This window comes from Coregonus lavaretus (genome assembly GCF_964263955.1).
Source record: "Coregonus lavaretus genome assembly, chromosome: 22".
Taxonomy (NCBI): domain Eukaryota; kingdom Metazoa; phylum Chordata; class Actinopteri; order Salmoniformes; family Salmonidae; genus Coregonus; species Coregonus lavaretus.
In genome coordinates, this window is record NC_140009.1 from 41969356 (window position 1) to 41987998 (window position 18643).

At 45.3% G+C, this 18643-nt stretch overlaps 1 protein-coding gene across 1 annotated transcript in view; it reads right to left on the minus strand.

Annotated features, from left to right (window-relative positions):
* The window catches only part of LOC311149870 (phosphatidylinositol 3,4,5-trisphosphate-dependent Rac exchanger 1 protein-like), a 130917-nt gene that overhangs the window by 48248 nt on the left and 64026 nt on the right, over positions 1-18643 (minus strand). The window contains exons 9-15 of the mRNA XM_084187111.1: positions 17189-17338; positions 14068-14215; positions 10478-10578; positions 9143-9246; positions 8503-8552; positions 3974-4049; positions 3778-3850 (exon numbers count right to left, since the gene is read on the minus strand). Of these exons, the coding sequence (XP_084043237.1) occupies positions 3778-3850; positions 3974-4049; positions 8503-8552; positions 9143-9246; positions 10478-10578; positions 14068-14215; positions 17189-17338 (702 nt within the window). The remainder of the gene's footprint in view (positions 1-3777; positions 3851-3973; positions 4050-8502; positions 8553-9142; positions 9247-10477; positions 10579-14067; positions 14216-17188; positions 17339-18643) is intronic.

The following is an 18643-nucleotide window of genomic DNA, read 5'->3' on the forward strand; positions in this document are numbered from 1 at the left end:
GTGTTATTTCATAGTTTTGAGGTCTTCACTATTATTCTACAATGTAAAAAATTGTAAAAATAAAGAAAAACCCTTGAGTGAGTAGGTGTGTCCAAACTTTTGACTGGTAGTGTATATACAGTGAGCACCATAATTCATTGGACAGTGACCATTTTTTTGTTATTTTGGTTCTGTACTCTAGCACTGAGTTTGAATGGATGCAATGAGGGTGACAATGAGACTGTCAGCTTTAATTTGAGGGTATTTTCATACATATCGGATTAACCATTTAGAAATGACAGCACCTTTTGTACATGGTCCCCCCCATTTTCGTGCATCAAAAAACATTGGACAGTTTAACATAATGTAGAATAAAGTAATCATTGTTAATATTTGGTCGTATATCCTCTGCCTCCGTCTGTCTGCCTGTCTCCGTCTGCCTGCCTGCCTCCATCTGCCTGTCTGTCTGCCTGCCTGCCTGCCTGCCTGCCTTCGTCTGCCTGCCTGCCTGTCTTCGTCTGTCTGTCTGCCTGCCTGTCTTCGTCTGTCTGTCTGTCTGCCTGCCTGCCTGCCTGTCTTCGTCTGTCTGCCTGCCTGCCTGTCTTCGTCTGTCTGCCTGCCTGCCTGCCTGCGTCTGTCCGCCTGTCTCAGTCTATCCGCCCATCTCAGTCTGTCCGCCCGTCTCCGTCTGTCCGCCCGTCTCAGTGTCTGTCTGTCCGCCCGTCTCAGTGTCTGTCTGTCCGCCCGTCTCAGTGTCTGTCTGTCCGCCCGTCTCAGTGTCTGTCTGTCCGCCCGTCTCAGTGTCTGTCTGTCCGCCCGTCTCAGTGTCTGTCTGTCCGCCCGTCTCCATGTCTGTCTGTCTGCCCGTCTCCGTGTCTGTCTGTCTGTCTCCGTCTCTGTCTGTCTCCGTCTCCGTGTCTGTCTGTCTCCGTCTCCGTGTCTGTCTGTCTCCGTCTCCGTGTCTGTCTGTCTCCGTCTCCGTGTCTGTCTGTCTCCGTCTCCGTGTCTGTCTGTCTCCGTCTCCGTGTCTGTCTGTCTCCGTGTCTGTCTGTCTCCGTCTCCGTGTCTGTCTGTCTCCGTCTCCGTGTCTGTCTGTCTCCGTCTCCGTGTCTGTCTGTCTCCGTCTCCGTGTCTGTCTGTCTCCGTCTCCGTGTCTGTCTGTCTCCGTCTCCGTGTCTGTCTGTCTCCGTCTCCGTGTCTGTCTGTCTCCGTCTCCGTGTCTGTCTGTCTGTCTCCGTGTCTGTCTGTCTCCGTCTCCGTGTCTGTCTGTCTCCGTCTCCGTCTCTGTCTGTCTCCGTCTCTGTCTGTCTCCGTCTCCGTCTCTGTCTGTCTCCGTCTCTGTCTGTCTCCGTGTCTGTCTGTCTCCGTGTCTGTCTGTCTCCGTGTCTGTCTGTCTCCGTCTCCGTGTCTGTCTGTCTCCGTCTCCGTGTCTGTCTGTCTCCGTCTCCGTGTCTGTCTGTCTCCGTCTCCGTGTCTGTCTCCGTCTCCGTCTCCGTCTCTGTCTGTCTCCGTCTCCATCTCTGTCTGTCTCCGTCTCTGTCTGTCTCCGTGTCTGTCTGTCTCCGTCTCCGTGTCTGTCTGTCTCCGTCTGAGGGAGTGAAGGGGTGTAACAACAGTGGTATCAGGGGAAAAGATACCCAGCTGTATGGGAGAGCATCTGGTAGGCCAAGTGGAACAAAAGCATCACACAGATCTGTGCTGCCCACACATACACACACAGACACGCACACAGCACTAACAATACAGACACTCACGTCTGGCACAATGCCAAGAGAATTAAGCCCAACCTGGGGGCATTTCCTATCGGTCAGACAGTGATATCTGTTGAATACCTCGAACACCGCGTATTCAAAATGGAGGACAAGGCATCAGGAAACTCCGAACACACAAACACACCCACACACACACACACACACTCTGGAATAATTCCCAATACACAAAGAAACAGACGTAGACTTCCACCTACGCTAAAGCGGTGTCTCGTTCAATTTGGTATCCCATTCAAATTGGTGCCTGCTGTTACATGTGTGAGTGCGCAGTAAATTGAACACCCCAGGAGAGCTATGAACCAATGCAGTCACCAATGCAGTCTGTTACTTACTGCAGTGTTCCCCTATAATTACATAAGGCAGACAATGTTGAAGTCTGTACGCAGCCTTCTATTGTATGAGGCTTTGCAGGACAATATTTTATATTGTCGTCATATACACTGGCTAGGTGCAGTGAAACGTGTTGTTTTACAGGGTCAGCCATAGTAGCACGGTGCCCCTGGAGCAAATGAGGGTTAAGGTTAAATGCCTTGCTCAAGGGCACAGACAGATTTTTCACCTTGTCTGTTTGGGTATTCGAACCAGCAGCCTTTTGGTTACTGGCCCAACGCTCTAACCGCTAGGCTACCTGCCGCCTTTCGACCTGCTTAAGATTACATATCTAGGGAAAACGATGCGTTTCCTGTCATACAGTGTCGAGAGAGAGAGGTGGTAGAGAAAGAGGAAAAGGGAGGGAGAGAGGAAAAGGGACGAAGAGAGAGAGCAGGTGGAACGAGAGAGAGTGTGCGCGTGTGCATGCAAGAAAGTGGGTGAGAGAGAGGAAGAGACGTTAATAGACATGCTAACTAAGATGGAGTGTGTGATGGGATAGATGAGAACAGACATGCCATGTCCTCAGCAGGCAGAGAAGAGACGTGTGAACTTGAGAAGAACTAGCCAGCAGATGGCAACAGAAGGGTGTGTGTGTATGATTATGTGTGACTGTGAGTCTGCTGTATTTGTGTGTCTGGTCTGCCTGTCTGTGTGTGACTCCCGAGTGTGACTCCCGAGTGGCAGTGCTAGCTGTGCCACTAGAGATCCTGGTTCGAATCCAGGCTCTGTCCTAGCCGGCCGCGACCGGGAGACCCATGGGGCGGCGCACAATTGGCCCAGCCTCGTCGAGGGTAGGGGAGGGAATGGCCGGCAGGGATGTAGCTCAGTTGGTAGACCATGGCGTTTGCAACGCCAGGGTTGTGGGTTCGATTCCCACGGGGGGCCAGTATGGGAAAAAAATTTAATAAAATAATAATAATAATGTATGCACTCACTAACTGTAAGTCGCTCTGGATAAGAGCGTCTGCTAAATGACTAAAAATTTAAATGTAAAAAATGTGTGCATACTTTATGAGTGTGTGTTTGTGTGTATATGCAAGGGACATGTAGTATATTGTGCTGGTTTGAGGGTGTTCGACGTTCCCAAGGATATAGCTACCAAGAATAGGAATGTCTATAGCCTAGCTCAACTCACTACTGTTTCACTGGCAATCAGAACATTCTGTCGGCATTCACCAGGCTATGGGATGTGTTTGGGGTCTGGGAATACCTTTTAAAGATGCTCCATGGTTCAATGCTATGACCTAGACCATGAGTGTGGAAACGCCAAACAGCTGTGGTCAGGGAACACTGCAAATACTGTTGATGTTGACAACAGAGTGGGTCTGACTGTGGTCTATGGTCGTCTGACTTGACTCCAATGTATGTATGCGGGACGACCTTCTACATTTACTGACTGACTGTCATAAATGGGGCAATTCCTTATTTGCATTTAACTCCAATTTAAGAGGAAGTCTCCCATTGACATCAATGCATGATTAAGTGAAATGTTGCTATAAGTGGAAGCATGGATTCCTCCCAATGTGAATAGGAAACCTTTCTAGTGCCAAATATTATAATGCAATACCAGGTGTTAATTGTTTATAAGAACACCACCGTACGTGTATGACAACTGACACCTGACGTTGGTGTGTGTGTGTGTTTGTGTTGTACTGACCATGGTGCATGAAGCCGTTGTTGCACAGTCCGACCCCCAACATCACCGCGTCCTCACGTGTGGAACAATCACCCTTGGAAACAGAATGCCGCACAGTCACAATTAAGCGTGTCACCTGTTAAGCCTTGTTGTTTTCACCTCGTTGACACAGTGGGGTGTGTGTGTGTGTGTGCGTGCGTGCATGCGTGCACTGTACCTGTGACAGGAGCCAGTCCACCAGTTTGCTGGCAGGCACCACAGACTTAAAGGTTTTTAAATGGTAGTCTCTATCCCTGTAAGGGAGAAGGAGATGGTGGGAGTAAAAATATGGTTTCAAAAAGCAACACACAGTGGGGAGAACAAGTATTTGACACACTGCCGATTTTGCAGGTTTTCCTACTTACAAAGCATGTAGAGGTCTGTAATTTTTATCATAGGTACACTTCAACTGTGAGAGACGGAATCTATAACAAAAATCCAGAAAATCACATTGTATGATTTTTAAGTAATTAATTTGCATTTTATTGCATGACATAAGTATTTGATACATCAGAAAAGCAGAACTTAATATTTGGTACAGAAACCTTTGTTTGCAATTACAGAGATCATACGTTTCCTGTAGGTCTTGACCAGGTTTGCACACACTGCAGCAGGGATTTTGGCCCACTCCTCCATACAGACCTTCTCCAGATCCTTCAGGTTTCGGGGCTGTTGCTGGGCAATACGGACTTTCAGCTCCCTCTAAAGATTTTCTATTGGGTTCAGGTCTGGAGACTGGCTAGGCCACTCCAGGACCTTGAGATGCTTCTTACGGAGCCACTCCTTAGTTGCCCTGGCTGTGTGTTTCGGGTCGTTGTCATGCTGGAAGACCCAGCCAAGACCCATCTTCAATGCTCTTACTGAGGGAAGGAGGTTGTTGGCCAAGATCTCGCGATACATGGCCCCATCCATCCTCCCCTCAATACGGTGCAGTCGTCCTGTCCCCTTTGCAGAAAAGCATCCCCAAAGAATGATGTTTCCACCTCCATGCTTCACGGTTGGGATGGTGTTCTTGGGGTTGTACTCATCCTTCTTCTTCCTCCAAACACGGCGAGTGGAGTTTAGACCAAAAAGCTATATTTTTGTCTCATCAGACCACATGACCTTCTCCCATTCCTCCTCTGGATCATCCAGATGGTCATTGGCAAACTTCAGATGGGCCTGGACATGCGCTGGCTTGAGCAGGGGGACCTTGCGTGCGCTGCAGGATTTTAATCCATGATGGCGTAGTGTGTTTCTAATGGTTTTCTTTGAGACTGTGGTCCCAGCTCTCTTCAGGTCATTGACCAGGTCCTGCCGTGTAGTTCTGGGATGATCCCTCACCTTCCTCATGATCACTGATGCCCCATGAGGTGAGATCTTGCATGGAGCCCCAGACCGAGGATGATTGACCGTCATCTTGAACTTCTTCCATTTTCTAATAATTGCGCCAACAGTTGTTGCCTTCTCACCAAGCTGCTTGCCTATTGTCCTGTAGCCCATCCCAGCCTTGTGCAGGTCTACAAATGTATCACTGATGTCCTTACACAGCTCTCTGGTCTTGGCCATTGTGGAGAGGTTGGAGTATGTTTGATTGAGTGTGTGGACAGGTGTCTTTTATACAGGTAACAAGTTCAAACAGGTGCAGTTAATACAGGTAATGAGTGGAGAACAGGAGGGCTTCTTAAAGAAAAACTAACAGGTCTGTGAGAGCCGGAATTCTTACTGGTTAGTAGGTGATCAAATACTTATGTCATGCAATAAAATGCAAATTCATTATTTAAAAATCATACAATGTGATTTTCTGGATTTTTGTTTTAGATTCCGTCTCTCACAGTTGAAGTGTACCTATGATAAAAAAATTACAGACCTCTACATGCTTTGTAAGTAGGAAAACCTGCAAAATCAGCAGTGTATCAAATACTTGTTCTCCCCACTGTACATCCAACACACATTCAAGCAATCAGGTGCACACAAACACACACTTCCCAGACATGGGCAGTTCTAGGATTTTTTTAATGGGAGGACCAATGGGGGACAAAGAACCAGTCATGGGTGGCCATGGGAAATCAGCAAATTGTATCACAAATAGCATTGGTTTAACTACGATGCATTGTACTGAATAACTGTTTCAACTGTTTGTTTGTATATGCCCCTAATCTACTCCAATAAATCAATTGGAAATGAACATAGGGAACATTTTCAAGTTCGATACATGTTCAGCTCACTGGCATTGAATAATTATCAATCTTTGAAAGCAGCATAAATTATGCAATGGAATGATTGTGCTAGCAATGCGGTGGGAACCTGGAATCCCCCCAGGAAATAATTGCCTTTTCTAAAATAATTTCATGCAATTCTACATGACCTTAGTAAAAAAATAAAAAATAATGTAATACCACACAAATGACAAGCTACTCTAACACTGTCAAACAATAGTGTTTTTAGCTATATTGTTACAAAAACAGTAATGGCATTTTTCAACATTGTAGTACAACCAAGTTTCTATACTGAACAAAGATATAAATGCAACAATTTCAAAGACTTTACTGAGTTACAGTTCATATGAGGAAATCAGTCAATTGAAATAAATGTATTAGGCCCTAATCTACAGACTTCACATGACTGGGAATACAGATCTGCTTCTGTTGGTCACAGATACCTTTACAAAAAATGGGCCTCACAATGGGCCTCAGGATCTCCTCACGGTATTTCTGTGCATTCAAATTGTCATTGATAAAATGCAATTGTGTTCGTTGTCCGTAGCTTATGCCTGCCCATACCATAACCCCACCATGGGGCACTCCGCTCGCCCACACGACGCCATACACGTGGTCTGCGGTTGCGAGGCAGGTTGGACATACTGCCAAATTCTCTAAAACCACGTTGGAGGCGGCTTATGGTAGAGAAATTAACATTAAATTCTCTGGCAACAGCTCTGGTGGACATTCCTGCAGTCAGCATGCCAATTGCACGCTGCACACAACACAATCTGTGGCATTGTGTTGTGTTACAAAACTGCACATTTTAGAGTGGCCTTTTATTGTCCCCAGCACAAGAGGACACCTGTGTAATGATCATGCTGTTCAATCTGATTATTGATATGCCACACCTGTCAGGTGGATGGATTATCTTGGCAAAGGAGAAATGCTCACTAACAGGGATGTAAACAAATTTGTGCACAAAACTTGAGAGAAACAATATTTTATTTCAGCTCATGAAACATGGGACCAACACTTTACATGTTGCGTTTATATTTTTGTTCAGTGTATGTTGATAAGGCTAATAAGAAAATCTGTCAAATTAAAATGGGAAAGGTGTAACAATTTGTAAGCTATTTGCATCAGTAATTGACCGAAATTTTACAGATTTTTTTTTTTACAGTTCTGGAAAATAACAGAATTCATTCAACAAGCTTTGGAAAAGGGACTTCCATATCTCCAAAGTTCACTGGCTGAATGGAAGAAAGTCCTCACAGCAATATTCCAACATCTCGTGGAAAACCTTCCCAGAAGAGTGGAGGCTGTTATAGCAGCAAAAGGGGGACCAACTCCATATTAATTGCCATGATTTTGGAATGAGATGTTCGACGAGCAGGGGTCCACATACTTTTGGCCATGTAGTGTACATTGTGCAATGATGTGAATCCCACTGCTGCTCTCTCGTTCAGCTATTTGCACCTTACGGATTGTGGCTGTTGTGGATGGCGGTTCCCAAATGTATGTGTATTTTAACCAAATAATGGTTGAATTGAATAAGTTTTAGCTGCCTATCAATCATTGTTTTGTGACCAGTTGACAGCCAGTGAAAAATGAGCTCTTGCAACAGCTGCATAGTGCGGATCCCAGCCTATGGAACAAAAGTTTGAGGGAGTTCCTCCCTTCTAAACTCCTCCATGGTTTTGTGCTCCACATACTGTCAAACACCAGTTGAATTTAGGAAGACCACAAATGGGGATTTTATTGCTCAATCTAATTCATGTTGATGAAAAAAGTATAATTCATAGACCTAATGGACACATGCTCAAACTCGCACACTTTTGATAAACTTAAACAGCTGCAAATTATCGAGATATCAAAGTGTCACCAACAAAAACATAAGCAATAGGCCTTTTTGCATTGGAAAACGAAAATCTGTGTTCTTAAAACCTTGTACAAAGCCAGTTAACGATAGGCATTCTGAAATGGCAGATTAGTTATCACTAAACTGCATTGTAAATACCAAATGGGTCCAACAGTGTTACATAATGACAGGGTGACAGACAGACATATTTTTATCAGTGTGACCTTTTCCCAAACCCATTCTGTTAAGTCTGAGACAGACGCCCTGGCGACACCAATCAATGCCCCAGAGCAAGAGGGAAAGGCGGTGGCATGACCGAAGCAGTGTGTGTGTGTGTGTGTGTGTGTGTGTGTGTGTGTGTGTGTGTGTGTGTGTGTGTGTGTGTGTGTGTGTGTGTGTAAGGAAGGAAGGAAGGAAGGAAGGACGGACGGACGGAAGGAAGGAAGGAAGGAAGGAAGGAAGAGGGATAAGATGGACAGGGGGAAGAAGAGAGATGAGGAGAAGGAGGAGGAAGAAACAGAGAAAGAGTAGGCAGAAAAAAAGGGGTAGGAGGAGGAAGAGGGGGAGGTGGAGAGGGGAGGAGGAAGAAATGGGGGAAGAGTAGGAGGGGAGGAGGAGAAAGAGTAGGAGGGGAAGAGGAGAAGGAGTGTGAGGAGGGATACCTACTTGGCGACAGGGATGTACAGGCTGTGCAGACGACAGTAGAGCCTCACACCCTACGAGAAGTAGAGAGAGAACGAGTTTTGAGTCACTGTCTCCTCAACAGGCAACCCTAAAAATCAGGGGCAAATTCTAACTTCTACTTAAGTCAAATTTTTACCTTGTCTTCTATTGACATCAATGCATGACTTCATGAAAATTTGACTTAAGAGGAAGTCAGGATTCCCCCTGAGAGTCCAAAAGCAGAAGCAGTGTTGTAGGATGTCGGCTAGAGACACCTGGCGGAAGTTGACTTCTTAGTGATAGTTCACGCAACAAAACATGAGTCAGTCAGATGTGTTCAGACATCACTTTAAGCTTTGATCTAGTAACAGCTCTTGCCCTCCCCAAGTCCAACATCCCACAACTACTTTTCAGACGTATATCTATTTATGGCTTTGGCGCTAACATGCACTCTTGCTGTTTTTCATCTTGATATATAACAGGGTTGGGGTCAGTTCCATTTAAATTCAGACAATTCAGGAAGTAAACTGGAAGTCCAATTCCAAATGTTTCTCATAGAGAAGCATTGAAGAAAATAAGAATTTCAGTTTCCTTCCTGAATTGACTGAATTGAAATGGAACTGACACCAACACAGATCGATACCTTTGACATGATGTCCTCCATCTCGCTCCTGGCCTTGTAGGTGCCGTCATCGTAGCGGAAACGGTACAACACCGGCTCGTTCTTGAACTGGTGCTTGTCCGACACTGAAATGTCAAGAGAGAGAAGAGAGAGAAGAGCGATAGAAAGAGAGAGAGGGGGGGGGGGGAAACAGGGGGGAAAGAGAGAGAGAGAAAGAGGGGGGAAGAGAGAGAGAAAGAGGGGGGAAGAGAGAGAGAGATGGGGAGAGAGAGAGTGATGGGGAGAGGGAAAGAGGTGGAGACAGACAGGGATGAGGGAAGAGGGGGATGGGGGAGAAAGAGGGGGGACCGAGAGAGAGAGAGAGAGAGAGAGAGAGGAGAAAGAGGGGGGGGAAGAGAGAGAGAGAGAGAGGGAGACGGGGATGTGGGAAGAGGGGGAGAGAGAGACGGGGATAGGGGAAAGAGGGGAGAAAGAGAGAGAGGGAGCGAGAGAGAGAGAGAGCGAGGGGTCAACAACTGATTGGTTTATTAGTTAAACATTCATCACTATCAGCCATCATTGAACCAGTAGGGTTGCTGCTGAGTATAGATACACGCTTTCAGAACATCCATTGAGCCAGTGCAAGGGGAGACCCATTGACAACATTTTCATAAATGAAAAGTCCAAAGGGGAAAACACGGGGAAATTGGTGTATGAGATGCTGAGACTCGACACACACAAATTGAGCTACCAATGACCAAAATAGGTATATTCATAGCTCAGATCTGTTATTGCGTTAGACGCAGGCAGGCAGGAAGTGATTCACTGTCAGCGCCAAATACATGATTTAAGTGTGTGTGTCTGTGCGTTCCGTTTTCAATGCATAATTTAGATCGGTAAACCTGCAAACCTGTGACTAAGTTACTAAGTCTGCTGGTGGAAACCTTGGGAAATGGTTTTGTAACTATTTATGAAAAATGAATCTTATTTTTTCTCATTGGATAGAGACAGTAAGAAAGGAGTAAACACTGAGGAGAATAACAGAAATGAGTAAAACAGAGTGTGAATAATATAAGACAGTGAAAGAGAACGTGGAAAGTGTGAGACTGAAAATATAACGCTAACAAATACACCCATGAAGTGCAAATAATAAGGCATATGGAAAGAGAGAAGGAAGAGAAAAAAGATTGGGAGAAATAGAGAGAAACATATATAGAATGAGAGAGAGAGCAAGAGAGAGACAGAGAGAGAGAGAGAGAGAGAGAGAGAGAACGAGGGAGAAAAAGAGAACCATAGAGGGAGAGAGAAAAAAGTGAGAGGTGGGAAAAGCCCGAAAGAATGACAGAATGGTATGAAGGACAGAGGCGGTTCTCTCACCATGGTGGATGATTCCGTTCTCCAGCAGAGCTTGACCCAGGTTGACCCCCTCATCTGGCTTGCTGATCTCTCCACTCTCTATCAGCCACGACACAAACTCACTGTGGGGACAAGGACACAACACTTTAGTATAATAATGTAGACCATATTTATTTGCACAGAAGAAAATACAAAACAATGTTCTAAGAGTTTAAAAGACAATAGACCAAATGCCATTTAGAAGATGCTTTAATCCAAAGTGAGTCCATACATTATTTGTGTGATGTGGCCCCAGCAGGAATCGAACCCTGAGCCACACAGATCCAATATTATGGGATACAGTCAGGCTGGACCCCAGGAAGACTAGCTGTCATCATGGCATCAGCAAATGGGGATCCCAATAAATTATTTAATTATTCATTATTGGGATCCCCATTTGCTGATGCCATGATGACAGCTAGTCTTCCTGGGGTCCAGACTGACTGATTTTGCTCTGCCCAGAGTACCCCTTAAGTACCTTCTCATGTGCATTTCAGTCTTTTCAAGTACCCCCTGTGGATAGGCCAAGTACCCCCAGGGGTCCTAGTACCCCTTGTTGGGAACCACTGGTATAGAATATGGTATATAATACAGTACAGCTTACAGTATATAATACAGATACAGCTTTAGGCAAGGCTAGTTCAAAATGAGAGGGGAAACTACTGTTCTGGGTGAGGCAAAGGTTGTGCAGGCTTTTGTTCCAGCCCGGCACTGACACTCCTGATGCTGGATATTAGTGCTATTCAATTTAGACTGTATGCAGTCACCTGTATTGTATATGGCACACACACCTTTTAAACCCCTTTGTAACAGGTAAGCGCTCCAAAAGGTACGGTACTTGTGCCTTCTCTCTCCCCCTTCCCTTCTTTATCCCCTCTTCCACATCTCCTACCCCTTTCTATCCCTCTGCCCCTTCTCCCTTGCTCCCGTTGTCCTCCCTCCCACCAGCCTTAAACACCCTCTTTCTCGCTTTCTTTTTTCACTCACTCCAAAAAGTGCCAATCTGAATTCATGGCTTTTGTGGCACCATTCATATATATGCCTCCTCATACTTAAATACAGCATTTTCTCTCCTCAGTGTATTCTCCCTCGAGACACTGAGCAAACCAGATATTTGAAGCAGATGAAATTAAATTTCCCTCTTCTCAATGTTCCATGCCACTGAGCAAACTCAATTTCCCATTGAACGACGAACCGTGAATGTGAGCGAGTGCATGTGTGAGTGAGCATTGCTGAGAAAGCAGGGTAAATGTATGATTCCTCTGCATGTGTGTTCATGCCAAATTTGAATGTGTGTGTGTGTGTGTTCATGAGCATTCATGCCAAAGCAGGATAAATGTGTAATTTCTGTGTGTGCGTTAATGCCAAAATATATGTATGTGTGTGTTCATGCAATGTATGTATGCATGTACGTGTTCATGCAATGTTTGTATGTTTGTGTGCGTGCGTTACCCTGATGCGGATGCAGACTAAAAGCGTGATCCCCGCATGTGTGTTCATGCCAAAGTGTGAGTGTGTGTTTGGGTGTGTGTACTTGTGCGTATCACCATGAAAGCAGGGTAAACGTGGGATTCCTGTAGCGTGTGTGTTCATGCTAAATCACAGAGACACCTTGAGCCATCTGCTCACACCTGAGCTTGCCTGTCCGGCTGATTTACAATGGGCATATTTTACCATCATCAAAAGAGTAAATCACCACCTACCAACTGCTGCTGCTCTTTTAGCTCTGTGATATGTGTGTGTGTGTGAAGTGATTGTCAGCCAGGTCTCTGTACTGCACCTCTCACAAGTCTGTGTCTATCTGTGCAAGTGTGTGTGCGTGTGTGTGTGTGTATATGTGTGGCGCTCTCAAATCAACATGCTGCTAATTGACACAGGACTCACGTGGATCTGGTGGGGTGGAGGACAGGGGGGGGGTTGTTACGTAATAGCGCTGGTTAATTTGGGCGCTGGAGCAGTCACACAGAGGAGTAAATCACTGCTAAGGATGGGAACAGTGAGGCTGTGTGTGTGTGTATGTGTGTGGCAAAACAAGCTGATGAGCAGAGAGAGGGTGGACAATAAAGTTAAGGGATTATCTCAGTGTGTGTGTATGTGTGCGTGCGTGTGTGTGTATGTGTGCGTGCATGCATATGTGTGTGTATCGGACATTCTGCTAGCAAGCCTAAGCTTCAAACATTCCTTTGCTACAGCATGCTACAATGATGTCATCTAAGTTAGCTATTGGATATACTGTATCAGAGTCAACATGAGGCTTGCTTCATCTTGAACAAGGGACTGGAGGTAAAAATGTCAAGTAGGTCACTCGCTTGTGAAATAGAGCACTTATGTTGACTTGATATTGCAAATGTTGGTTCTATTGTGCAAGATACTAATCTGTCAAATGAATTAATCTTGTGAAAACCACATCAGTTTGCACATCCAGCATACACAAGACCTGGGTCGTATTCATTAGTGCACAAAATAGCAAAACATAGAAAAATGTTTTGTAACAAAACTAAAACAAGCGTTTCTTATTGGACAATAAAATAAGAATAATCCCTCCCTGTTTGGGCCGGTTTTCTTCCATTTCGTGCCAATGAATACAGTCCTGGTGCATTGCCATACCCAAGATGCAATACAAGCACCAATGTGAGCAAAGAAACCTGCATTAGGAAATGGGCTGAGAAAGAGGAAGGCTAAAAGAAGAACCAAATACGACCAACTGCCCAAATAGGATGTTGGAAAAAGAATTGTTGTCATTATGAGTTCTCTTATCAGTAGGAATTGGGAGGGCACTGATTGTAGTGTAGGATTCTGTATCAGATTAATTTTGGGTTCAAATTCACACTCTTATAAGACATAATGACAACTGACAAACTAATGAAATCCTGGTTTGGATGCTGACTGACTCCATAATGAATGCCTAGTGATCAACACCGTGTTGCCCCTTTTTTCCCTTCCCCCGAAAGGAATCTCGCTGTGTTATGGAGCTGTGGGGCATAATGGAAAATGCATTACTGAAGGCAAACCAGCCCTCATTGTTAATTCATGGCATTGAAAGACTGGGGGGAAAGAAAAAAGGAGAGCGCTGCTCAGTCCAGTGGCTCGCTGTGTGAATGTGTATGTGTGAGTGAGCATTGCTGAGAAAGCACGCTAAATGTGTGCTTCCTGTGTGTGTTCATGCCAAATGTGTATGTGTGTGTGTGTTCATGAGCATTTCTGCGAAAGCAGGCTAAATGTGTAATTTCTGTGGGTGTGTGGGTTAATGCCAAAATATATGTATGTGTGTGTTCATGCAATGTATGTGTGTTTGGGTGTGCGTGCTTGTGCATATCACTGTGAAAGCAGGGTAAATGTATGATTCCTGTGGCGTGTGTGTTCATGCTAATTCACAGAGACACCTTGAGGGGAGGGTCTTCCAAATTATGCTCTTGTAGTTAAAGGGAAGGTCTCTTCTCTAATGAAGCTCTTTCTGTATACGTTGGGAATCGTTGCCTCCGACAACAAAGTGATTGGCTGCCAACACAGGGAGGAAAACAACTCCCAGACACCTCACTCATCAGTTAACTATTCGGTGGGAAAGAACTCACTTTCCCATGAAGCACTTGGGCACGATAGTCAGCTTTCGGCGCCGGTCCTTGATCAGGTGGCGGCTCTTGGTCATCATCATGTGGTAGAGCTTCTCGCCTTTCTTGGCGATCATAACGTAGGCATCCCGCTCCATCCCCAGCTTCAGACCTGTTACCAACAGAGAAAAACTCAAGGGGTCAGACACCAAACATTTTGCATATGAAGTTCATGAGACTTGTTATTATCGAAAGCCTAAGGTGTTAGAAACTGCTATTAATAGTTGTCTAACCCAACAGTGATATTTGTTTTCAGAGACAGTGTGGTGAGAGAGTGAATGAGAGAAAGACTACATCACTCCTCTCACTGCATAACAAGCCATGCTGATTCCCATGACTGGCACGGGGGGGCTGCAGCAGTCACAGCAGCTTTTGTCTCACATTGCCAAAAAAAAAACAAGAGAGGGCACAACACCGAACCCTGAAGGACACCACCATTTCCTCCAGTCAGCCCTCTGACGTCTACGCGTTTCAGCCCCCAGGGGGGAGAGGCTGTCACCGGGCTGTCAGAAGATGCAATGCCCCTGCCTGTGGGCCTCGTTGGGGTATCCGACACGGTACAGGGATAGGAGAAGAACAGAGCATGGCGGCTCAAATCTGCCACCTCCTTCGGATGGAAATCCACATGTTAATCTGTCCAGGTCTAGAACAATGTACTGTATTGACGCTCGCCTGCTAATGTACTGTGACGCCACTGAGTTTTTATATATTTGGTGTAGAGCAGCAGTTATGTTTACCAAGCTGCAACACAACTGAGTGAGAAATATGTTAAATTATGAAAAATGTGCAGAGACAATTCAAAACAACAGTTGATGTTGAGCCCTTTGAAGGTTGACCATGCTCATAGAGCTTCAAAACCATATACTGTAGATAAAACTATCCGTTGGGCTCTCTGAACTTTGGAGATCCATCATCAGGCTCTCTGACTGGCTAAACTCCACTGTCAGCCTCTCTGTCCTGCTAAACCATGGGACTCTGACAATTCCAACTCAATTTGCGGGTGTGCCAGAGCTGGGTGCCGCTGACGGAGGTGTGGTTGGATTACACTTGACAGTAGCTGGAGTGGACTCAAACAAAGAGTGCCATTGGACAGACAGGGTTCTGGTCTTGGTGCAGGGGGCCTCAACCCTGGGATGCTGCCCCAGCTGTCAGAGCCTGACGAGAGGCCACCTCTTCCCACCCTCACAGGCACAAGCTAACCGGCTAACATGCTAGCCCACTCATTTTCCCTCAACCACCACAAAAGCTCTGATAAGATGATCCCAGACCCATCCAGCTGGCAGGGCAAAAACAACGGCTCTGTCTTGGGAGTATTTAAAGGGGCCACAACCAAAACGTCCAACTGAAGTCAGTGCCATTTTAAAGAGGTGTGCTGGGGGAAATTGGAATGCAACAATGGGTCAGGTATCAATAGTGAAACAGGGATGAAAGGGATGCAATGGCCATGGTCAAACCTTCCAGATGTGGGCTAGGCCGGGGGTTCAGGGAGGGGGGTTGGGGTTAAGGTTGGGGGGTAGGGTTGGCTGCACTGTGACTGATCTGGCATTTATTAGCCTCAGGTCAATTTCCGCCTAACGTAACCCAATACCCAGCATGGCCCTTTGTACTCTGGAAAGTTCCACTTCTCGACTTTAGCCACAGGATCAAGTGCTGATACCATGACTTCTGCTGTGACCGCTCACTCAAGTCCATGCGGAAGGCTCATTTGCTACATTTGAAATATTCAAGCTTTGTTGTACACAGCTAGAACCAGGTGTGGTTATGTGTTCAAAACCCACGGCTGTTTAAGTTGAGTCATTGCCATACACGTACAGCTTGGTGGTAAGCTGTTGTGATTTCTGCCTCCAATGCTATCAGGTGTCACCGGGCATGCCTACAGCCACAGAATCCTGTAAAAGCCTTTAAAGCTTTATTGGCACCCCCCCCCCCCCAATGCGCACAAACATAAAGACAGGTGGCCAGTGCTGAACAGGTGTCCTTAGTCCACAAGAAGACACTTTTACATTTTGAAGTCAAAAGATGGAAGTAAGCTAAAATGTTTAGGGAAAGTCATTAAACAAGAGGAGTAAGTGTGCTTACAATGACACTTAACAACAACAAATAACCCATCTTCCTCAAAATACATGTTTTTAGTCAAACACTATAGCAAATAGCATATGTTTTAACCAGATGAAGTGGTGTTTTAGTGCCATTCTTTTTAGAGAGGACAAAGTGATAAGAACTTTATTCGAGTGACTGGATGTTTTGGGTGTGACTCAATTTGAACACACTATTAATTACACAGTTCGGGAAACCTGCGCCCAAGCTGCCAATTCATATCAAAAGTCTGCAATCACTCCACACCAGTTCGAAAAATGGCATCCAAAATGTGTTACGAGTCTCATTTTCATACCACGGTATAGACGTCTAGACAACACCCGTGATGGGAACTGTGTTGCAATACTTTCTCGGTGCGTTACTGTTTCTGACCAAGCTGCTGCTATTGCTCTTTTTCGGGCTCTGGCTGGGATTGAATAGTCTGTTTTTTGCGCATCTTGGGTTTGTTTGTGAATTAACTGCTCGATAAAGTGCTCTCTCTCAGGGGTGTTGATTAGCAAACATGGGTCTCGCAACGTATGAAGCGACTGGCTCTTTCCTTTGAATGTTTAACTCCAGGTCATGTTCTTCTGCATATATTTGGCAACACAGTTCTAGGTCATCATGTCACGATCTTAAGACTTTATTTATGAAACAAAAGCTAGCTAGAGAGACTCTGGGTAGTAAGACATACTGTATCATAATCCACATACCATAAGCATACCACAACAGCCCTAGTGATGTACCAATTCATTTGCATGCATGCGTGCTACAATTGGAGCTCTCACAACAGACAGAAGGAATTATTTTGTTCCCTCTTGCAACGCTAACCATTTGTTTATCTGAACCCTTATTGTGTTAGCAACCCATAGCGTAGCATTGCTGAGATACTGTATCAGTCTAGGTGGTCAGCCAGTACAACCAGAAAACATGATAGCATTCTTTCACACACTCCATGGAGGTGGGAGGGAAGGAGTGTGAGTGACATCCCTCTTTTCATTCTACTCACTCTCTCTCTGCTCTCGTTCCCTCAAAATGGCGTCGAGCCACTTCTGCTTGTCCTCTGCGTTCTTGGCCATGCAGACGAACCACTTGTTCTTGGCCGTGTTGTGGATCTTCCAGCCGTTGGTCACCGTGTAGTTGTTGCTGTGGTAGTCAGCTGAGAAAAGAGGAACAAAACAAGTAAGGGACCATGGTACAGTACACCCCCCACGTGAGTCCTTTTCTAGAAATAACCTTTATTAAAATGTTTTACCGCAATTCTGTTGATAGACATTGATATCAACACTGTACTACCTTTTTTACTTGCCGATAAAACATGCAGTGTTACTGAACTCAGTTGTAACAAACTTGGAGGGTAATACAGCCTGCCTGGCCACACCACTCTCAAGCGTCACTTATATTTGAAACACCTTGGAGTTGAAATATCCATCATTCTGTAAGTACTGCTAATAAAAAAAACTACCAAACAGAGCAGTAAAATACATCTTTCTGCTGACTCGACAGAAAGTCTCTCTCTCTCGCTCTCTCTCTCTCAATCTTATCAGCTATTTGGCTCCAGGTGACTGTAATGCATAATGAATGAGCTGGGCTAATGGAGGTGCATTAGTGTAATGTTAAAAGGTCACATAAAAAGATGTGAAACCCCATGGCCTGGAGGGAGGGAGGCATAGGGAGAGCTAATCATGTTTTGGTGTGCATGGGGAATGGTATCAAACAATAGTAGATGTAGGAGGATGATGTTATTGCATTCATCCAATGAAAGAGGTGTGACCGTGTATACACACTCACGCTAAAAAGGTCTCCTTGAGCGAACGAGGAACTGGCCTTCGCTTTGTTTACATATGGATGAGTTTTTTTACATGTTGTCTAGCTGCGGTTGTCAGTGCATGTCAATGTTGTAATATTTAGTTGAAGAACAAACCACAAATCTTGTTCAAACATCTTCACTCGGTATTGTCCTTAATACTCTAAAACTGTCAATGGAATGGTGTAAAAGTGCAGCTATTTCAAGGGTGATTCGCTGGGCTTCTACAATGCTACAAATCAACACATGATCAACCTTAGACAGACACAAGCTAAGCTGGCAGTGTAAAAATGGCACATGACCTTGGTCTCACTATCGGGTTATATGGTCTCTCTGAGAAACATGCGGAGAGAGAACATGTTTTTCTTTGTGGTTTCCTCTGAAAGCACGAAGCGACAGGCAGCAAACAGCCCGTGGGGCACAGAGAAGAGGCATGTGAACCCATGCTTCATCTTGCCAGTGTGGTGAGTGAAAATGGGTATGATTAAAGAAGAAGTGCATTCATACCCCTGCAGCTAGGGCTACAACTATAACCCCCTCACAGAAAACAACCAGACCTGGGTTCAAATAGTCCTTGAAATCTTTCAAATACTTTGAACATTTCCTTGAGCCTGTCTGGAGTGCAAGATCGGTGGGGTTAGCATTTTAGGGCCTACT